The sequence below is a fragment of the Onychomys torridus genome, chromosome 12, assembly GCF_903995425.1.
Source record: "Onychomys torridus chromosome 12, mOncTor1.1, whole genome shotgun sequence".
NCBI classification, from domain to species: Eukaryota; Metazoa; Chordata; class Mammalia; order Rodentia; family Cricetidae; genus Onychomys; species Onychomys torridus.
This window is the reverse complement of record NC_050454.1, coordinates 69056687-69072608: the sequence shown is the minus strand read 5'-3', so window position 1 is coordinate 69072608 and position 15922 is coordinate 69056687. Positions and strand designations below refer to the sequence as shown.

Sequence of the window (15922 nt, the reverse complement as noted above, 5' to 3'; positions counted from 1 at the left end):
GTAAAATGCCCGAGGGGTCACGGGAACTCGCCCCTCAGAAGGCTGCTACCCTGGAGGGAGAAGCCTCCGTCACAAGGAGAACGGGGCTGTCACATCTTCAGAAATATGACTGCCTGGCATGTGGGGGTGGCAGGGATCGCCAGGCCCTTCTCCAAAGAGGTCCTTCAACTCCTAAAAGGAGGCTGTGGCTGTGGGTGAGCCATTGACCTCCAAGCAGCTCTCACTTGGCCCTTCAGAGCCTGAGAGGCCACGTGCTCAAAGTGCGTGCGTGTGTTGGGGAGAGGGGGCTTGTCTGCCTGGTCTTTTCTCCCTCTTCCCCTCCTCCCTCTCCCCTTTCTCCCTCCTCCCTGTCTCCCTTCCTTCTATCTGTCCTTTCTCTCCTCCTTTTTTCTTCTGCTTTCCAGCATCACCTTGGCCCCGTGGACCTTGCATCCCTGCCCCCCTGCAGGTAGAGACCCTAGGCAGGTAGGCAATCAATATAGTTGGAAAAGGTCAAGCCCTGACCCTCCTTAAGGAAACCGCCCGGGAGGTGAAGCGGGTAGACAGACTGGCATCTTTAGTACCCACACTGGAACTTCCTGCTGTTTCCTACTAGTCCAGCAAGGTTAGGGCTCTTCTAAAGATGTGCCCACCACTCGTACAAGGCAGCTTCTGCCCCGAAGTCTGTCCCAGAACAGAAGCCTAACCAGTACAGCGTCCCCAGAAATGTCACCGTCAATGTGTCTTTGGAGAGAACAGATGGAAATAGAGGAAAACACCAGAATTCAGGCCCTTGGGGCTGCTCCAGGAAGGAGGAGGCAGAAGTAAGGATACCAGCTCCAGAGCACATCTGGATCCTGAAAGGAAATGCAGAATAAAAGACTCGACCACACGTTCAGCCTCTTCTGGGCATCGAAAGGCATGAAGGGCTAGAAGAATAATTCCTTGGTGTACAGATCCTCTTTGTCTCTTGGTTATAGTCTCAGCCAGCTCAGGTACCTCACCTTTCAAATAAAGCCAGGGAGACCCCATCCTTCCGCCCTTGATTTCAGAACCCCTGGATTCTGGAACACCCGGGACTCTATGATGTCACTAGCTCTACTGCTGCCCAGCCATCTCCTGGGAGGTCACTGCTGCACCCCCTAGGAATACCACCCTGCAGCGACCTTTACAAATGCCCTTGACCTCCTGGATACACCAATGGATTCAGGCTGGCGACTAGTCAAGTTAACAAGCACACGGCATGATGGTGAAGTCTTTAATCCCAGTACTCGGGAGGCAGAGGCAGGCAGATCTTTGTGAGCTGGAGGCCAGCCTGGGTGGCCAGTGAGTTCTAGGACAGCCAGGGCTACACAGAGAGACCCTGTCTCCAAAAACAAGCAAGCAAACAAAAAGGCAGCAAGCAATGGGAATGATCCATTGATCTGATTTCTCTGGGATTTTTTTTTTTTTCCAGTTAAGTTCAGGTCAATTCTCCCAGGTGAAATCAAGTCCCTATATACCAAAGTCATATTTTTGTTTATAAATATGAAGATAGCTGAGCACAGTGTCACACGCTTGTAATTCCAGCACGTAAGAGGCTGAGACAGGAGGATCCTAAGTTCAAGGCCAGCCTGGGCTATGCAGTGAGATCCTGTCTCAAAACAAGGGGGAAAAATGTCCACTTCCCATTAATGTTCTTTGGGAAGAGAGGTTTCTTGTTTGCTGTCCAGAGATAGGGACATATGATACAAAGAGTTGATGGTGGCATCCTTGCCCAGTTTATCTAACATTCCTGGTAACTCCAGTCTAGAAAGATCTCTCTTGTTCCAGCTAGGGCAGACCTGGACCTGAACGAATTATATATGTCTCCAAACTCTTGTGGACACAGCAAACTGGTCCCAAGAGATAAAGCTGTCTATCCACCTGCTTCAGGGGGACAAAACATCAGTCCCACCTCAGAGACCAGAATTGACCCTTTGGGACAAGTGGTCCACAAGGAAAGCCCAGTGAAGGAGCTTTGGTCCTCAGAGTTCTCAGGATAAGTCTCAGGACCAGAGCATAGCCACTCTCCAGGAAAGCCCCTTCTGAGGGAGAGGTCAGAGTGTGGGAGGTACTGGCAGTGTGGCTCATAGAAGAGGAATGCCTTCGGAGGCGGGTGTTTGAAGGGCTAGCTCAGGATGCCAGGAGGCATAGCCTGGGCAAGCATTCACAAAGCAAGCAGCTGGGACTCAGATCCCTTTGTTGGCAAGGACACACCATTTGTACGGAAAGAAAGTTAAGGAGAAGTTAAGGAGTCAAGAATCAAGGGTTTGAGACTCTGTGTCACCCGTGGGTCATGGCAGGACTCTGGAGTCACAGCTGGGTCTGAGGGTCAGCCCAACTCATCCAGAAGTACAACCAGTCATGACAGATGACAACAGCAGATACAAGGACACTAATCCACATTTGTCAACCCCCGGGGCAGCCCCAAGGATGTCCAGGAGAGTCACCTGGGGAAAAGACCCACAGACTGCATTTGCGTGCTATAATCATGGAATTCTATGAGCAAGCAACCTAGAACCTACAGGGGTCACCATGCATGCCTCAGCCTTCCTACAGGAGCACTGATGTTCAACATTAACCTGAAAATAAAGCCAATGAAGAGAAAAGGGTTAAGAGACAGAAAGGAAGGGGATGGAATGGGGACCCAACACTGGCCAATTACACACTAAATACTTGTTTTTCAACCTATGGGAGCATGTCCTTCATCAGTACACTGAGCAAAGTCTCCTGGTTAGAGAAACAGGGAAGCGTGAGCTACGGATCTATTTATATGTTTCATTAAGACAGTTTCTTAATAACACAAAAACCACAAACGTGAAGTGTTTTGACAGGGTTTTCTGCTGGGAAGTGGTAAGCCAGTGCGTGCCTGAAGTTAAACTAGGTCCGTCTCATGTTCAGTTGAAAGAGCTTATTGGTGTGATTCAAAAAAATAGGTATGTCTGTTGTTCTTGATACAAAAGTCAACACTATCTTCAATAAATAAATAATAAGTGTTTCTCGAAAGTATGAAATGTAAACTTTGTTATCCTTTCCCACATACATTTTTGAAAGATCACTTGAAACACATACATGGACAAAGAGAGACCTTTTGGGAGGGGTCACATGAAGCATTCGGTTGTCAGCAGAGTGGCCATTCTGCCACGGAGACACTATCGTCTGTAAGATACTTCTAGAACCCTGGTTCAATCCTGGGGCCTACAGTAAAAAAGAACACCACCTACCACAGGCAAGCCTGGCCCCAGGATCCAGAGACACGCAAAGAACACATCATGACCACAGACTGGGAGTGTGAGAATGCCAACACAGGAGCAAAGCCTGGCCCACACTTGTCATTAGCAAATCAAGTTATCTAGTTAACCAACCTATCTCTTAGCACTTAAGGAAAAGGAAACCTGCACATTCAAACAAAAAGTTTGGTCTACACACTCCTGACTCTGGCAAAAAGTTCATACGTTTCTATTATTAAGAAGTCGGTGTGTGCCCAGGAAAGCTTGGGAAGAGTTTCCCGTCTTCCTACCCCATGTGTGGGGCTCACGTGGTCCCAAGGTCTTTCCCCGCCACCACCAAGTAATAGATTCTTAGCATCTCTCCACACCTCCCAACTCCATCCTGAATCCTTTCTCTTTCAGACTTCACCCATCTAAGGCATGACTTCCTGGGGTGACCACTAAAGACTGCTTGCTGTTGAAGTTTCCCACAACAGTCAGGATCCAGTACATTCAAACACAGAATCAGCTCAGGCTGGTCACCAGACTGGACTCCTCATGGAATATCACAGGGCCTCTAAGCCCAAAGAGAATGTTCTGATAATAGCCAGCAACCAGGACTCCACAATGTCCTTGAGCCTTCCCTGTGACCTGAAGTGGGTCTAACTCACCAGAGACAGAACTTCACAGATGGGCTTCCAGAACCGTCCTCCAAGCACACCTTGAACCACCCCATAGTACACCAGTGCGTTTTCACTGATAGACACTAACTGAGGTCTGAAGAGCTTCTAATGCACACTCGAGAAACTTCCGGTAACAGCTCCCCAGAGAGCTAAGTCAGTGCCTGCTCCAGAAGCCATCATGCCGAGCATTCAGTCCAGGGCCCCGTGTCCCAGAGGGAGCTGGACTCCAAAACCGCAACAATTCCTTCAATCGGACTAAACACGCCACACATGGGGCATCACAGGCCAGGTAGTCTACAAAGGGGCTGGTAGAGGTGAGAAACAGGAGGCCTACACAAGTTCTCCAAAATACCGTCACTGCATTTATAAATCTGTTTTATCGTAACCAGACCCACACCTCCAGCCCAGGGACGGAGCCGGGCTCCCAAGGGAACCTAGTTGAAGGTCATGGATTTCAGAGACTCTAGAAGCCGTGATGAGACCTGTAGTGAAGACAAAGGAAAGGGGCATTTGGATTCATAAAATGGGACACGGTTTGAAGGGCAGGATTGTCGAGAACTGTTCCTAGTAACCTTGAGGAGCTTCTGTCTATGCTGTCCCCGTTGCCCCGCGGCTGACCACCAGACAGCGTGTGGGGCCTTGAGAGAAGGAAGTCCTCTATGGTCTCCCAGGGCTGCTATGGCTCATCAAACAGCTGCAGGTCGAGGCGGACTACAATCTCTCCAGTGGGTACCTCGTGCAGCAGAAGACACTTGGTGACGGGCCCTTTGGAGCCCTGGTCTTTCTTGATGTCAGCCACTCGGATCTCTGTCCGACCCAGAAAATCTGAAAGGAGAAAAGCAGAGCATGCTCAGAAGGAGCTCTCCCAGGGGACACTCAGGACGCTGGGGCTCTCCAGGACGTGGCCAGGCTCCACCTCTTCAAAGACCACTGAGAAGACCAGCGCTAGCCTTTCCAATTGACTTCCCCATGGGGTTGTCAATGTGCCGTGGCACTTCACTGCTAAGAAAACCAAAGAAGGTTTTTAAACATTCTCAATAAAACAAAATATATCCAAGATGGTGGGTATGCGACTACCCTGATTTATTGTTACACATTATATACATTTATTATAATAACCCATTTTTACATCTAACCACAGTTTCCCCTTCCTCTTAGTACTTATTTTTTCTTTTTCCAAGACAGGGTTTCCCTGTGTAATCACCCTGGATGTCCTGGAATATATTCTGCGTCTAGTTTAAAATATATTAATGGACTCAAGGAGATGGTCAGTAAAAACACTTGCCTTGCAGGCACAAGGACATAAATTTGATCCTCAGGGTCTACATTTAAAAAGAAAGCCAGGGATGGGCTGGAGAGATGGCTCAGCAGTTAAGAGCATATGCTTCCCTTCCAGAAGACCTGAATTTGGTTCCCAGCACTCACATGAAGGCTCACAATCACTTGTAACTCCAATTCCAGGGGATCCAACACCCTCTTCTGGTTCCCACAGGCTCCTACATGCATGTGGTGCACACAAACTCACATAGGCAAATGCACATACACTTTTTTAAGCTGGGCAAGGAGCTAGAGGTGGAACCCAGTGCATACGGTGCTTATCTAGTACACATTAGCCTGAGATTCAATTCCCAGCACTGTACAAACCGGCTTGAGGCCAGCCTGGGCTACATGAAACCCTCTTTAAAAAAAAAAAAAAGCCATGTATGGTGGCATAGACCTGTCACCCCAACACTGAGGAGGTAGAGACAGGATGGACAGCTAGCTGAGCCAATCAGTGAGCTCCTGGCCAATAAGACAGTCTACCTCAAACACAATGTGGACAGCTCCTTAGTGATCACACCCAAGTTTTACACACACACACACACACACACACACACACACACACACACACACGAGAGAGAGAGAGAGAGAGAGAGAGAGAGAGAGAGAGAGAGAGAGAGGAGAGAGAGGAGAGAGAGAGAGCTCAGTGGTCAAAAACAGTTGCTCTTCCAGAGGACCTGAGATTCAGTTGCCAAGTACCCACATGGAGTATCTTACAACAGCCTGTACTGCTAGCTCCAAGGGTTCTGACACCCTCTTCTGGACTCCACAGGTACCTACACACATGACATACACACATGCACATGACATACATTCACACACATAATATATATGTACTTTGTTTGTTTTGAGATAGGGTCTCTGTATACAGCCCTGGCTGTAATGAATTTGCTCTGTAGACCAGGTTGGCCTCAGACTAACTCACAGAGATCCATCTGCCTCCGTCTCCTGAGTGCTGGGATTAAAGGTGTGCCCCACCACATCTGGCTGCACTTCTTCTTCTTTTTTTTTTAAATTCTTTTTCCAAACTTTGACTTATTAGGGTAGAGGTTGATAATAGAGCTGAGACCCCAGAGCTCCTAGAAGTGGTGTTCTGGTCACATTCTGATGTGTAAGCTGCAAGGCTGTCACTGGGCAAACTGACAGGGCATAACTCATACTAGATAATTTATATTAAAAAGTACTAAGAGGGCTTGGCAGTGGCAGCACGCACCTTTAATCCCAGCACTTGGGAGCCAGAGGCAGGTGGATCTCTGTGAGTTCGAGGCCAGCCTGGACTACAGAGTGAGTTCCAGGACATCCAAGGTGATTACAGGGAAACCCTGTCTTGGAAAAAGAAAAAAAAGATACTAAGAGGGAGGGAAAACTGTGGTTGAGATGTAAAAATAAATTAACTAATTAACTTTTAAAAAAAAGTACTAAGATATGAAAGCCTCATGGATCCCTCTCAGCTCGGCCCTCACAATGCCAGCGTCAGGCCCTGGCTCTCAGCTTATGTTCCTCTGATGATAACTGAGACTTTGAGCTTTAAACCCAGTCTCTGATTTTGATTTGGCTGAGAGAGTGTGGCTTTCTGGGTTCACTGGCCAAAAATCACCCCAGAAAGAGAAAGCAGCTTGAAGGGAGTGTCCGACACAAGTGAAGCTTCTCATGTCTCCAGTGGGCCACCAGCTGACTCTGAAGAACCGGTTGTGGGCTAACACTCTTCTTGCCAGCTTTATCCTCTCTTTTACATTTTAACAGGGTCTCCTTATGTAGCCCTGCTGGCTTCAAACTCCTAATTCCCGCCTCAGCCTCCTGAATGCTGGGATTATAGGTGGGAACCACCAAGTATGGCTATCCCATTGCTTTTAAAGACATTTACGTATTTACCTTGTGTGTGATGTGTTTGCCCACATGCACACGCCATGGCGTGTGTTGAATCAGAGGTCAACTTACAGGAGCCAGTTCTCATCCGCTTCATCAGTCCGAGGGATCAGATTCAAACCTCGGGTTTGGCAGCATGTGCCTTTACTTGCTGAGCCTTGGTGAAAGCCAAGGACAGAAAACCGAACACAGTACATGGAGGTTCCTAGGCACGCCCTTCCTCATAGCCGCCTGCGTTGGAAAGCACTGTCTAGTTCAGTGACGTGAGCAGCCCAAGCTCCAGCAGCTCCCACACCACGCCAGCCTGGCTTCTCAGGAAAGCCCAAGTTTTGCCGGGCTCGGGTTCTTAGGTGAGGAAGCATGGGCCCCTATAAGATGGTAGGGCAGGACCAAGGGAGACCCAAGGGCCATTTTCCACTCACCGTCAGGTGAGAACTGGTCCCTCTCGAACACCGTGATGCAGAGAACTTCCTGCTCCAGGTCTCTGATGAAGAACTGGCAGTTGGAATTCCACTTAGGGTTCAGTGTGTCCTGGATTGTCTTGGTGATGTGGCACTGAGAGCCCATGGTCACCTCACAGTATGGGTTGCTCTTTCCTGGAGTGAACAAAAGCCCCTGCCAGGTGGGACACATTTCATTCCCATCCCCCTCGACCTTGGAGATTAACAGGTGGGAAATCTGGTGGGCACACCCATATTTTAGTATCACATCTAGAAGAACAAATCCATTAGCAAGGCTCAAAATCAGATCCCTATCTGTGCACCTATGTCAGGTGTACTGAAGCAATAGAAAAGAATTTATGAAAATTATGTGCGCGCGCGCGCGCGCGCACACACACACACACACACACACACACACACACACACACACACACACATATATATATGGCTCTTTGGCAAGCGCTAGAAAAACCAATGCCAGCGGGAAATTTACACAAGAAATAGCATACATGGTGTCAAGGTGGTTAGGGGTGTGTGGGGGGAGGTAGAAAACACCCCAATACTCTAGAGTGCTTGAGTGGAATTCATGGCCCTTACCATGTGATCGGCAGGGCTTCAGTTCAATGCCTTCTACAACGTTCACCATCAACCTTCCAATACCGGTTGCCCGCTGGGAACGGACTAGACCGCAAGGAAACAACACAAAATGCTTCATTTCACCCTTGCTTTGACGCCCTTCTCTCCCCAGCATGCCCACAGTCTGTACGGTGCATCTCCCCCGCTAGAAAGCAAAGCCCCCTCCTGCCTCTTGCTCTTGGAATCTGCCCTTCATCCATCATCCAGCGCCCCACCTTGCTCCCACCTTCCCTGCGCATGCACGTGTTCCAGCCCCGGAAACACTGGGGTGGACTCGGGGGCCCTCCCACCCAGTCTCTTCGCTCTCCCTCGCCCCCTCCTCCCCGGGCACTCTGCTCAGGGAGGGGCACGTTACCCAGGTAAGCCTTCTCACGCTTCTTTTTCTCGGTCTCTATGTAAAGCTCAGAGGCAGCTTTGATTTTCTGCACCCAGGCAGTCCTTGGACAGAAAAAGACAGAATGTTGCCAAACAGACCGCTCAGAACAGAACGGGCTTGGGGTCTGCTCAAATTCTGTTTCCAGGACTCTCTTAACTTGGTTTATTTGAATTTAACAACAAAGGCTCAGAAAAGAAAGACTGATTCTTATTACATGATATTAATAATTACCTCTATCGTCAGTAAGAAAGACTTTTTTTATTTTTATTTTTTTTTGAGACCCCAACAGTTTAGTCTAAGCTGGTGGTGAACTCACTAAGTTATCAAGGATGATCTTGAACTCCTTTCCCTGCCTCCACCTTCTGAGTGCTGGGGTTACATGCACACACTTCTATAACTGGTTTATGGGGTGCTCAGAAGTGAACCTAGGATTTTGTGCACTTGAGGCAAGCATTCTATTACTCAAATCATAGCCCTGCCTATAAGCAACGGATGTACTCAAGATCTTCATGTTTTCCATGAAGAAAGTCTAATAAAGGCTGGAGGAGGGATATGCACACAGCTCCTCACAAAATATGGAATACTTGGCGGACCCACGAAGACAGAGGGTCTTTCTTTCAAAATCACCCAAGGAAAGAGCCACTTCCCGCAAAGTACACAGCAGCGGGAGGTTTCTCTGGGTGCCATATGCACAGTAACCTCAGCCAATCTTCTTGCCTGGCACGAATACTCTTGGGAATGTTGTTAGCCTGGTGCCAAGCTCACTCTTCAGAAAGTGATCTGTTCCATTTGGCTCCAGGATAGTCTAAGATAAGACGGAAGCAAAATGCCGGCAACCCAGAGACCCAGATTGCTGTCCCAGGTGCTGGGGGCAGGGTTAGTCTCAAATCACTGTCCTGTAGGTTTCTATCTCCTGGGAAACTTGGGGTGATCTAAGCAGCTCTCAATACCTCAAAGGCTGATGAACATTTTGAATGAAAGAGAGAGAGAGAGAGAGAGAGAGAGAGAAGGAAGGGAGGGAGGGAGGGAGGGAGGGAGGGAGGAAGGGAGGAAGTTAGGGAGGAAAGAAGGAAGGAAGGAAGGAGGAGAGAGAGAGGGGGAAGAGGAAGGAAGAAAAAGAAAAAGAGAGAGAGAGGAAAGAGAAAGCCTCAAGCAAAGCTGATTTCAGTCCATTTTATTTTGAAAAACTCATGCCAGATGTCCAACTTTTGAGAAGTTCTAAAAGGTAGGGTAGTAGAACTGCAGCTGGGAATGCTGAGGAGGGGCGGGGCTTACCTTTCATTTATGCTCTCTGCTCGGAGGGTGTAGACTCGGTCGATGTGGGAAATATGGAAGATGGGTTCATCTCCAGAAGGGTCGGTGGGCAATTTTACTAGAACCTCATTTAAGAAAATGGGCTGTAAAGTAATAATAATAAAAGGTGTTACAGAACAAAGCAGGGGCTCTGTGTGTTCACCAAGCTCTGTGTGTGTACAATGCGAGCATATATGTGAGTGCATGCCTGCCTGTGAATGTCAGTAAACCACAGTGAGCATGTGCATGAGACCCAGTAACCTAGGTGAAGGCTGTGTGTTCGAGGGTGTGGTTCAGTGCACAGACTATACCAGAATACAGATTTTTCTGTTCAAACTAACTTTTTAATGTATAAGGGTGTTTTGATTGCACGAATGTCTGTGCACCAAGTGTGCAATGCCCACAGAGGCTGGAAGAGAGGAAATCAAGTCACCTGGGACCATTTCTCCAGCCCCGTTAGTACTGATATTTATATAAAGCTACGTTTAAAGTCCTTACAAGGAGGCCCTAACTGGTCTGTTTCCCTGCATCGCATCCTAAATGGCAGTCAGCATCCAAGAGAGTCTCTCCCAGGATTTCCATACTATCAATACTCCATCACATCACTGTCTCCCCAAATAAAGCTAGCCGCTGCTCCTATGAGAACCCCTGAGGAAAGACACACACACACACACACACACACACACACACACACACACACACACAGACGAAGCTAGAAAATAAATCTCCCATGGCGTCACAGCACACAAACACAGCCCTGCATACATGGGACTCAGCATTCTGCTCAGAGGAACCTTCCACGCGTTGAAGCGAAAGGGAAGGGCACAGCTGTTTCAAAGGCAGTGGGTACATGGGCTGGCCGTGCTGCCTGTTCACGTGTATGAAGTGAGCCACGATTTTGCCTGTCACATGGGCAGTGGGGGTCCCCCAGTAGGATTGTGTGAACAAAGGTGGGGCATGGACAGTCCTCTGCTCTGCCCGCTCCTCTCCTTGCCCTATCTTAGCTCCTCCCCTTACTCTATCCTAGCCCCTCCTCCTCGCCCCTCCCCTTACTGTTGCAGACCCACCCCTCACTCTTAGCTCCTCCCCCTCGCTTTCTCCACACCGAGGTCCCAAACCCTTCTGAATCGGACTTCTCTTGGAGACTCCCTCTCCTGCGGCCTGGCATGAACCTTACCGTTTTGTACATTTTATACTGCAGGTTGGATTTGGGGCTGAAGACTTTGTCGGAGCCGGAAGAGCCTAAGGGCTTTGTGATTTGGGTCAGCAGGAGGAAGTCGTTGAAGAGGAAGCCGTACAGCTCCTTGTTGCTCTTGGCCTTGTACAGCTTCCCGCTGTGCAGAAACTTGCGTGGCCCCAGGCAGTTGGTCACCGAATTGAACACCAGTTGCTAGAAAAGGCAACCAGACAGGGAGAAGGCGAGGTGAAGGGAGTCTTGTTTTTGTTTCTCGGTCTCGGTATGAACGATGGACCCCAGCGGGTCCGAATCCCACATACGAGCCAAGAATGGTTCTGAGGGTTCCTGGCAACCCCTGGCCGAGCCAAGAAGGCAAAGGCGCAGGGTTTCAGGTTCAGTTCTCAAGGCCTTTCTGCTGGGGCTTCGCTCTAATCTCGGGGTGAGGTGGATGTGTCTCTCCCTTCATTGAGAAGTGGGGCATCAGGAAAAAACTGGCCCGCTAGCTCCCCTCTTGGCATCTGCTCCATGTTGGGTGCTACAGCAAAGTAACAGCAAGAACCGGCTCCAACAGGAAATCCCCACCGGCTCAAATAGTCCTCAGTGGTCTGGAAGGGGCAGAACTCAGGTCTAAGTTCTTGGACAGATGCTGCTTTCCCAGATGCAGAGTCCAGACCCCAGGACCAGAGGGGATGCAAAATTCCGGGAGCCAAGTGACCCCTCAAAACCTTACCCAGCAGTGTGGTGCATACTGAGTCTCACCCCACTTACTAGTTTAGAAACTGTGAAGGGAAGGGCTCCTTCCCTCCACTCACCAACACTGAGTCACAACTGTGAATGCTGATGTGTGGCCCCAACATCTCCCTGGAGGCTGTCGCCTCAGGCCAGCCCATGGCCCATGTTACCTTAGGTGATCTGCTCAAGAGAAAATTTCTCTCCAGGTCATGATCACAAACACACTTCTCTGAGGAAAATATTTGGAGGCAGGCCATGGAACTCATAATAAATGTCCCCAAAGAGATGCTGGTGGCTACTCGTCCACCGCCAATGTGGGAGACAACAGTGATTTGGTGACCAGAGACCTAGAGGTGATGAGGAGAGTCTAGTCTCCTTCACTCTTGGGTCTAAGGATGGAGGACTTCTAATCTCCCTGCTGAGGCTCTGAGGGAGCCAGGAAAGCTGATGTTGACAGGCAAGCCAACAGGAGCTCTCTTGATGGGCAAGGAAGGACTAAACTGATCTCCAGGCTCCTAGCAAAAGCAGAAAGCAGGATCATAATCTATTCCACACAGGAGACACTTCTTTTTAATGTGATGAGTGTTTTGCCTGAATGTGTGTCTGTACACCACAGGCATGCCTGGTATCAGTGGAAGCCAGAAGAGGGTATCCTGTCCCCTGGAACTGGAGTTACAGATAGTTGTGAGGCACCCTCTGAGTGCTCAAAACTGAACCCTGTGTCCTCTACAGGAGCAGCCAGAACTCCCAACTGCTGAGCCAGCTCTCCAGCCCCTATGAATCCTGATCATTCTTTGTCTCTCTTTAAAATGTACTTGGGATTGACTACTGAACAATAGCATAGGAGCAGATAAATTATTCCTTGTGCCAGGCGGTGGTGGCGCACGCCTTTAATCCCAGAACTCCCGGGAGGCAGAGTCAGGCAGATCTCTGCAAGGTCAAGGCCAGCCTGGGCTACAGAGTGAGTTCCTGGAAGGGCACCAAAGCTACACAGTGAAACCCTGTCTCAAAAAATAAAATAGGGCTGGAGAGATGGCTCAGAGGTTAAGAGCACCAACTGTTCTTCCAGAGGTCCTGAATTCAATTCCCAGCAACCACATGGTGGCTCACAACCATCTGTAATGAGATCTGGTGCCCTCTTCTGTATACATAATAAATAAATAAATCTTTAAAAAATAAAATAAAAAATAAAACAAAAAAAAAAGAGAAATGATTTCTTGCATGTATAAAGGAATGAGTCGCCAACGGAAGACTGCCCTTGGGTTCTAAAAGAAGGACCCAGAACCACCACTTCAGCTTCTGCAGGGCTGCTCATGAGCTGGTGCACACCCTCCTGAAGAGGGCAGGGTGTGGGGCTTGGGAAGGACACAGCGAAGGTGGTCTCCCATGAGTGAGAAACCATGGGGAAGGACGGTGAGTGAGACACATTCTCCCTGGGCGTTTTGGAAAACTCTAGCGATCTGTATGTATACATGTGTGCGTGAGTGTACACATATGTGTCTGCACACCCATGTGCTCCAACACAGAGAAAACACAGGCAGAGGAAGAGAAGGTTGAGTGACAGGGAGAGTGTGAAAGACCAGCAAAGATGAGCACGTGGCTTAGAAATCCAGATGACCCATCAACACAAGCTTTTAAAAAAGAGCAAACCACGAAACACCTTTAAAATGAAAGGCGGTCAAAAAATAAATAAACTAAGAGGAAATGTGCAGAGCCTCGAAGAAAGCAGAATGAAAACAAGATTACTACAAGATCAAACTCCAGAGGCAGCGTCAGCCCTGAGCGCCCTGTGGACCTGCTGACTCCGACCGGGCCTCCACTGTGGCGGCGGGGTGAAGAGAGGTGGATCCCAGGCTGACGTGAAGGACGGAGCCAAGTGGCTCTCCTGAGGATGGCTGGCCCGACGGGCAAAGGGCAAACCGAAGTGCAGAGACCTAAGCAGGGAAACTTGGCTGGTTTCCGCTTTGGTGAGTGGAGGCGCTGCCTGGGCTCTGTGACCACTGGGCGGCTCTCGCACCTGTCCCATGTGATCCCCAGATTCCCTCTAAGGATAACACAGGGCGGCCTGGGTAGCGATCCATTCAGGGGAAATGCAAGCCCAGGCAGCAAAGATACACACAGGGGACGTTTCAAAAAACAACTAGTTCACAGTCAAAATTCACAATACCGGAGCTGAGAGTGTGGCTCAGTAAAATAGCATCTAACCACCATGCAAGAGGCCCTGGGTCTGATGGCTGGTACAGGGAAAAAAAAAAAAAAAAATCACAGTACATATAGAAAAATAAGGCATGCTGAGTGAGAGCTGTGAGAAACCATAGGCAAAAGAATATGATACTGCGATTACAAGATACCCTTAGATGCTGAGACTGTAAGATGTTGAGATACACACGAATGTGCTCAAAGTGTGTGAAGAAACAAATAAGAAGCATGAACATTTGAACAAGGAACAAGACACACAAAAGAAACTAGGACATTCGAGAAAATAAATCATTTTGGGCAATGGGAAATCATATAACGGAAATTAAAAATACTCATTGGTTGCATTGGCGAGCAGAAGGTTAGCGGCTGGAGGGAGAAGGAGCCGTGGGCTGGAGCCGAAAGTGACGGTCACTTGGCTCTCAGCCCTTCTGTGCTGCCTGCCCACGGTCAGCTAAGGGTGGTCCAGGTCCCGGCCGGCGGCGGGCGGCTACCTCAGAAAGGCCTTCGCACTGCACGTGGGCTTGGATCCACTCCAGCCGGTCTGAGTTCTCCTTCTCTCGCACGCCCTCATTCACCTGCGAACACAGCTCTTCCGCCTTCTCCAGGGCGTGCTTCAGGTGGCTGTGGTCAGGGTGGTTTTCAGGGGTGTTTTCCAGGATCTGGGTAGGAGAACAAAGGACCGCAGCAGCAGCCTGGTCAGGCCACTTTCCACAGCCTGATGGACCTGGCTCCATCGTCATGGAAACCGCTCCGTCTCCTGCGCGGTGCCACCCGCGGCTGGCTCCAGAGTCGGGCGCGGTGGGGGCTGCACGCGCCGCAGGAAGACAACGGCGGCCCCGCCCTCCACCCTTAGCCCGACCTCCTCCCCTTGATGTCCCAGAGCCAACCGTGACCTGCCCCGCGGAATTCTGACGCCCAGCGAGAACGCTAGACCACACGAAGACAGCGCGGACCTTAGGTGGCATACGGAGCAGGGCAACCCGAGGGACTCGGAATTTCTCTTCAGAGATCTTCTCTCTATTTCACAAAGCAAGGAACTCGGGAACAGAAGCCAGGCCTCCCTGCTGGCGGGCCGGGCAGCAGCTGCTCTTCCCTGGCTCCTGAACAGAATCCCATTAACTCGTGAGGGACGGTCATGAGGAGTACCTAGGGCCCCTTAAGGTGGGGCGGGTGGTGGCATGCACCATGCACTCACGTCCCCTAGACATCATGCATAGCTGTCTGTACGCACCTGTGCATCCCGGAAATCAATTCAGATGGTTCCCCTGAGCAAATAGGTATGTTTTGTGCATGTGTGGGGACACATGGGTATGTATGTGTGTTCTCTAGTGAGTGAGGGCACCCTCGGCTGTCATCCCTCATGGAGCCATCTTCCTTGTTTGTGAGACAGAATCTTTTTGGACGGCACCTGAGGTTCACCAGGTGAGGTTAGAACAGCTAGGCTCCATACCAGTGCTTCCCAGTGCTGGTGTCCTGCTTTTTACATGGATACTGAGGCCCTAGGCGCTTCTCTGGCTGAGCCATCTCCCCAGCCCCCAAATCTGATTTGTTTATTGGTTTGTTTTTGTTTTGTTTTTTAAACCCAGCTAAATGCAACAGCACTGCCTTTATCAGGTTGTTTGACGGGCTGGAGATCTTCCCAGGCTGGGGTGTGCAACAGAAATTAAACAGTTTTAATAGCTTCATGGTACAGATCTACCATGCTTATTTAATGACTTTCCCTACTGAGCATGTGTCCTGGGTTAAAGTTTTCTTTTATAATGCTACATACGACTCTAGGTTTGGGGGCCAGAAGATGGCTCATTGGTGAACATACACACCATGCAAGCCTGACATGCTGAGTTCAATCCCTCGGACACATGGTGGAAGGAGAGACATGACTCCTGAAAATTATGTTGTTCTCTGATCTTGTGTGCATGGCAATGCCCCCGCCCCTCCCCCCACACACACACCATCACTGCTCTCAGGCACACTTGCTCTCAAAATAAAAA

The 15922-nt window shown here is 49.6% G+C and overlaps 1 protein-coding gene across 7 annotated transcripts in view; it reads right to left on the bottom strand.

The window, feature by feature from the left end:
- Positions 1–2974: 2974 nt before the first annotated feature.
- Positions 2975–15922, bottom strand: part of Itsn1 (intersectin 1) — a 184238-nt gene continuing 171290 nt past the window's right edge. For all 7 annotated transcript variants that reach the window (XM_036204123.1, XM_036204122.1, XM_036204127.1 and 4 more), the window contains 7 exons: positions 14423–14590; positions 11001–11213; positions 9806–9927; positions 8510–8592; positions 8116–8199; positions 7501–7674; positions 2975–4717 (listed from right to left, as the gene is read on the bottom strand). In XM_036204123.1, coding sequence (XP_036060016.1) covers positions 4569–4717; positions 7501–7674; positions 8116–8199; positions 8510–8592; positions 9806–9927; positions 11001–11213; positions 14423–14590 — 993 coding nt within the window. In that variant the 3' untranslated portion in view covers positions 2975–4568. The remainder of the gene's footprint in view (positions 4718–7500; positions 7675–8115; positions 8200–8509; positions 8593–9805; positions 9928–11000; positions 11214–14422; positions 14591–15922) is intronic.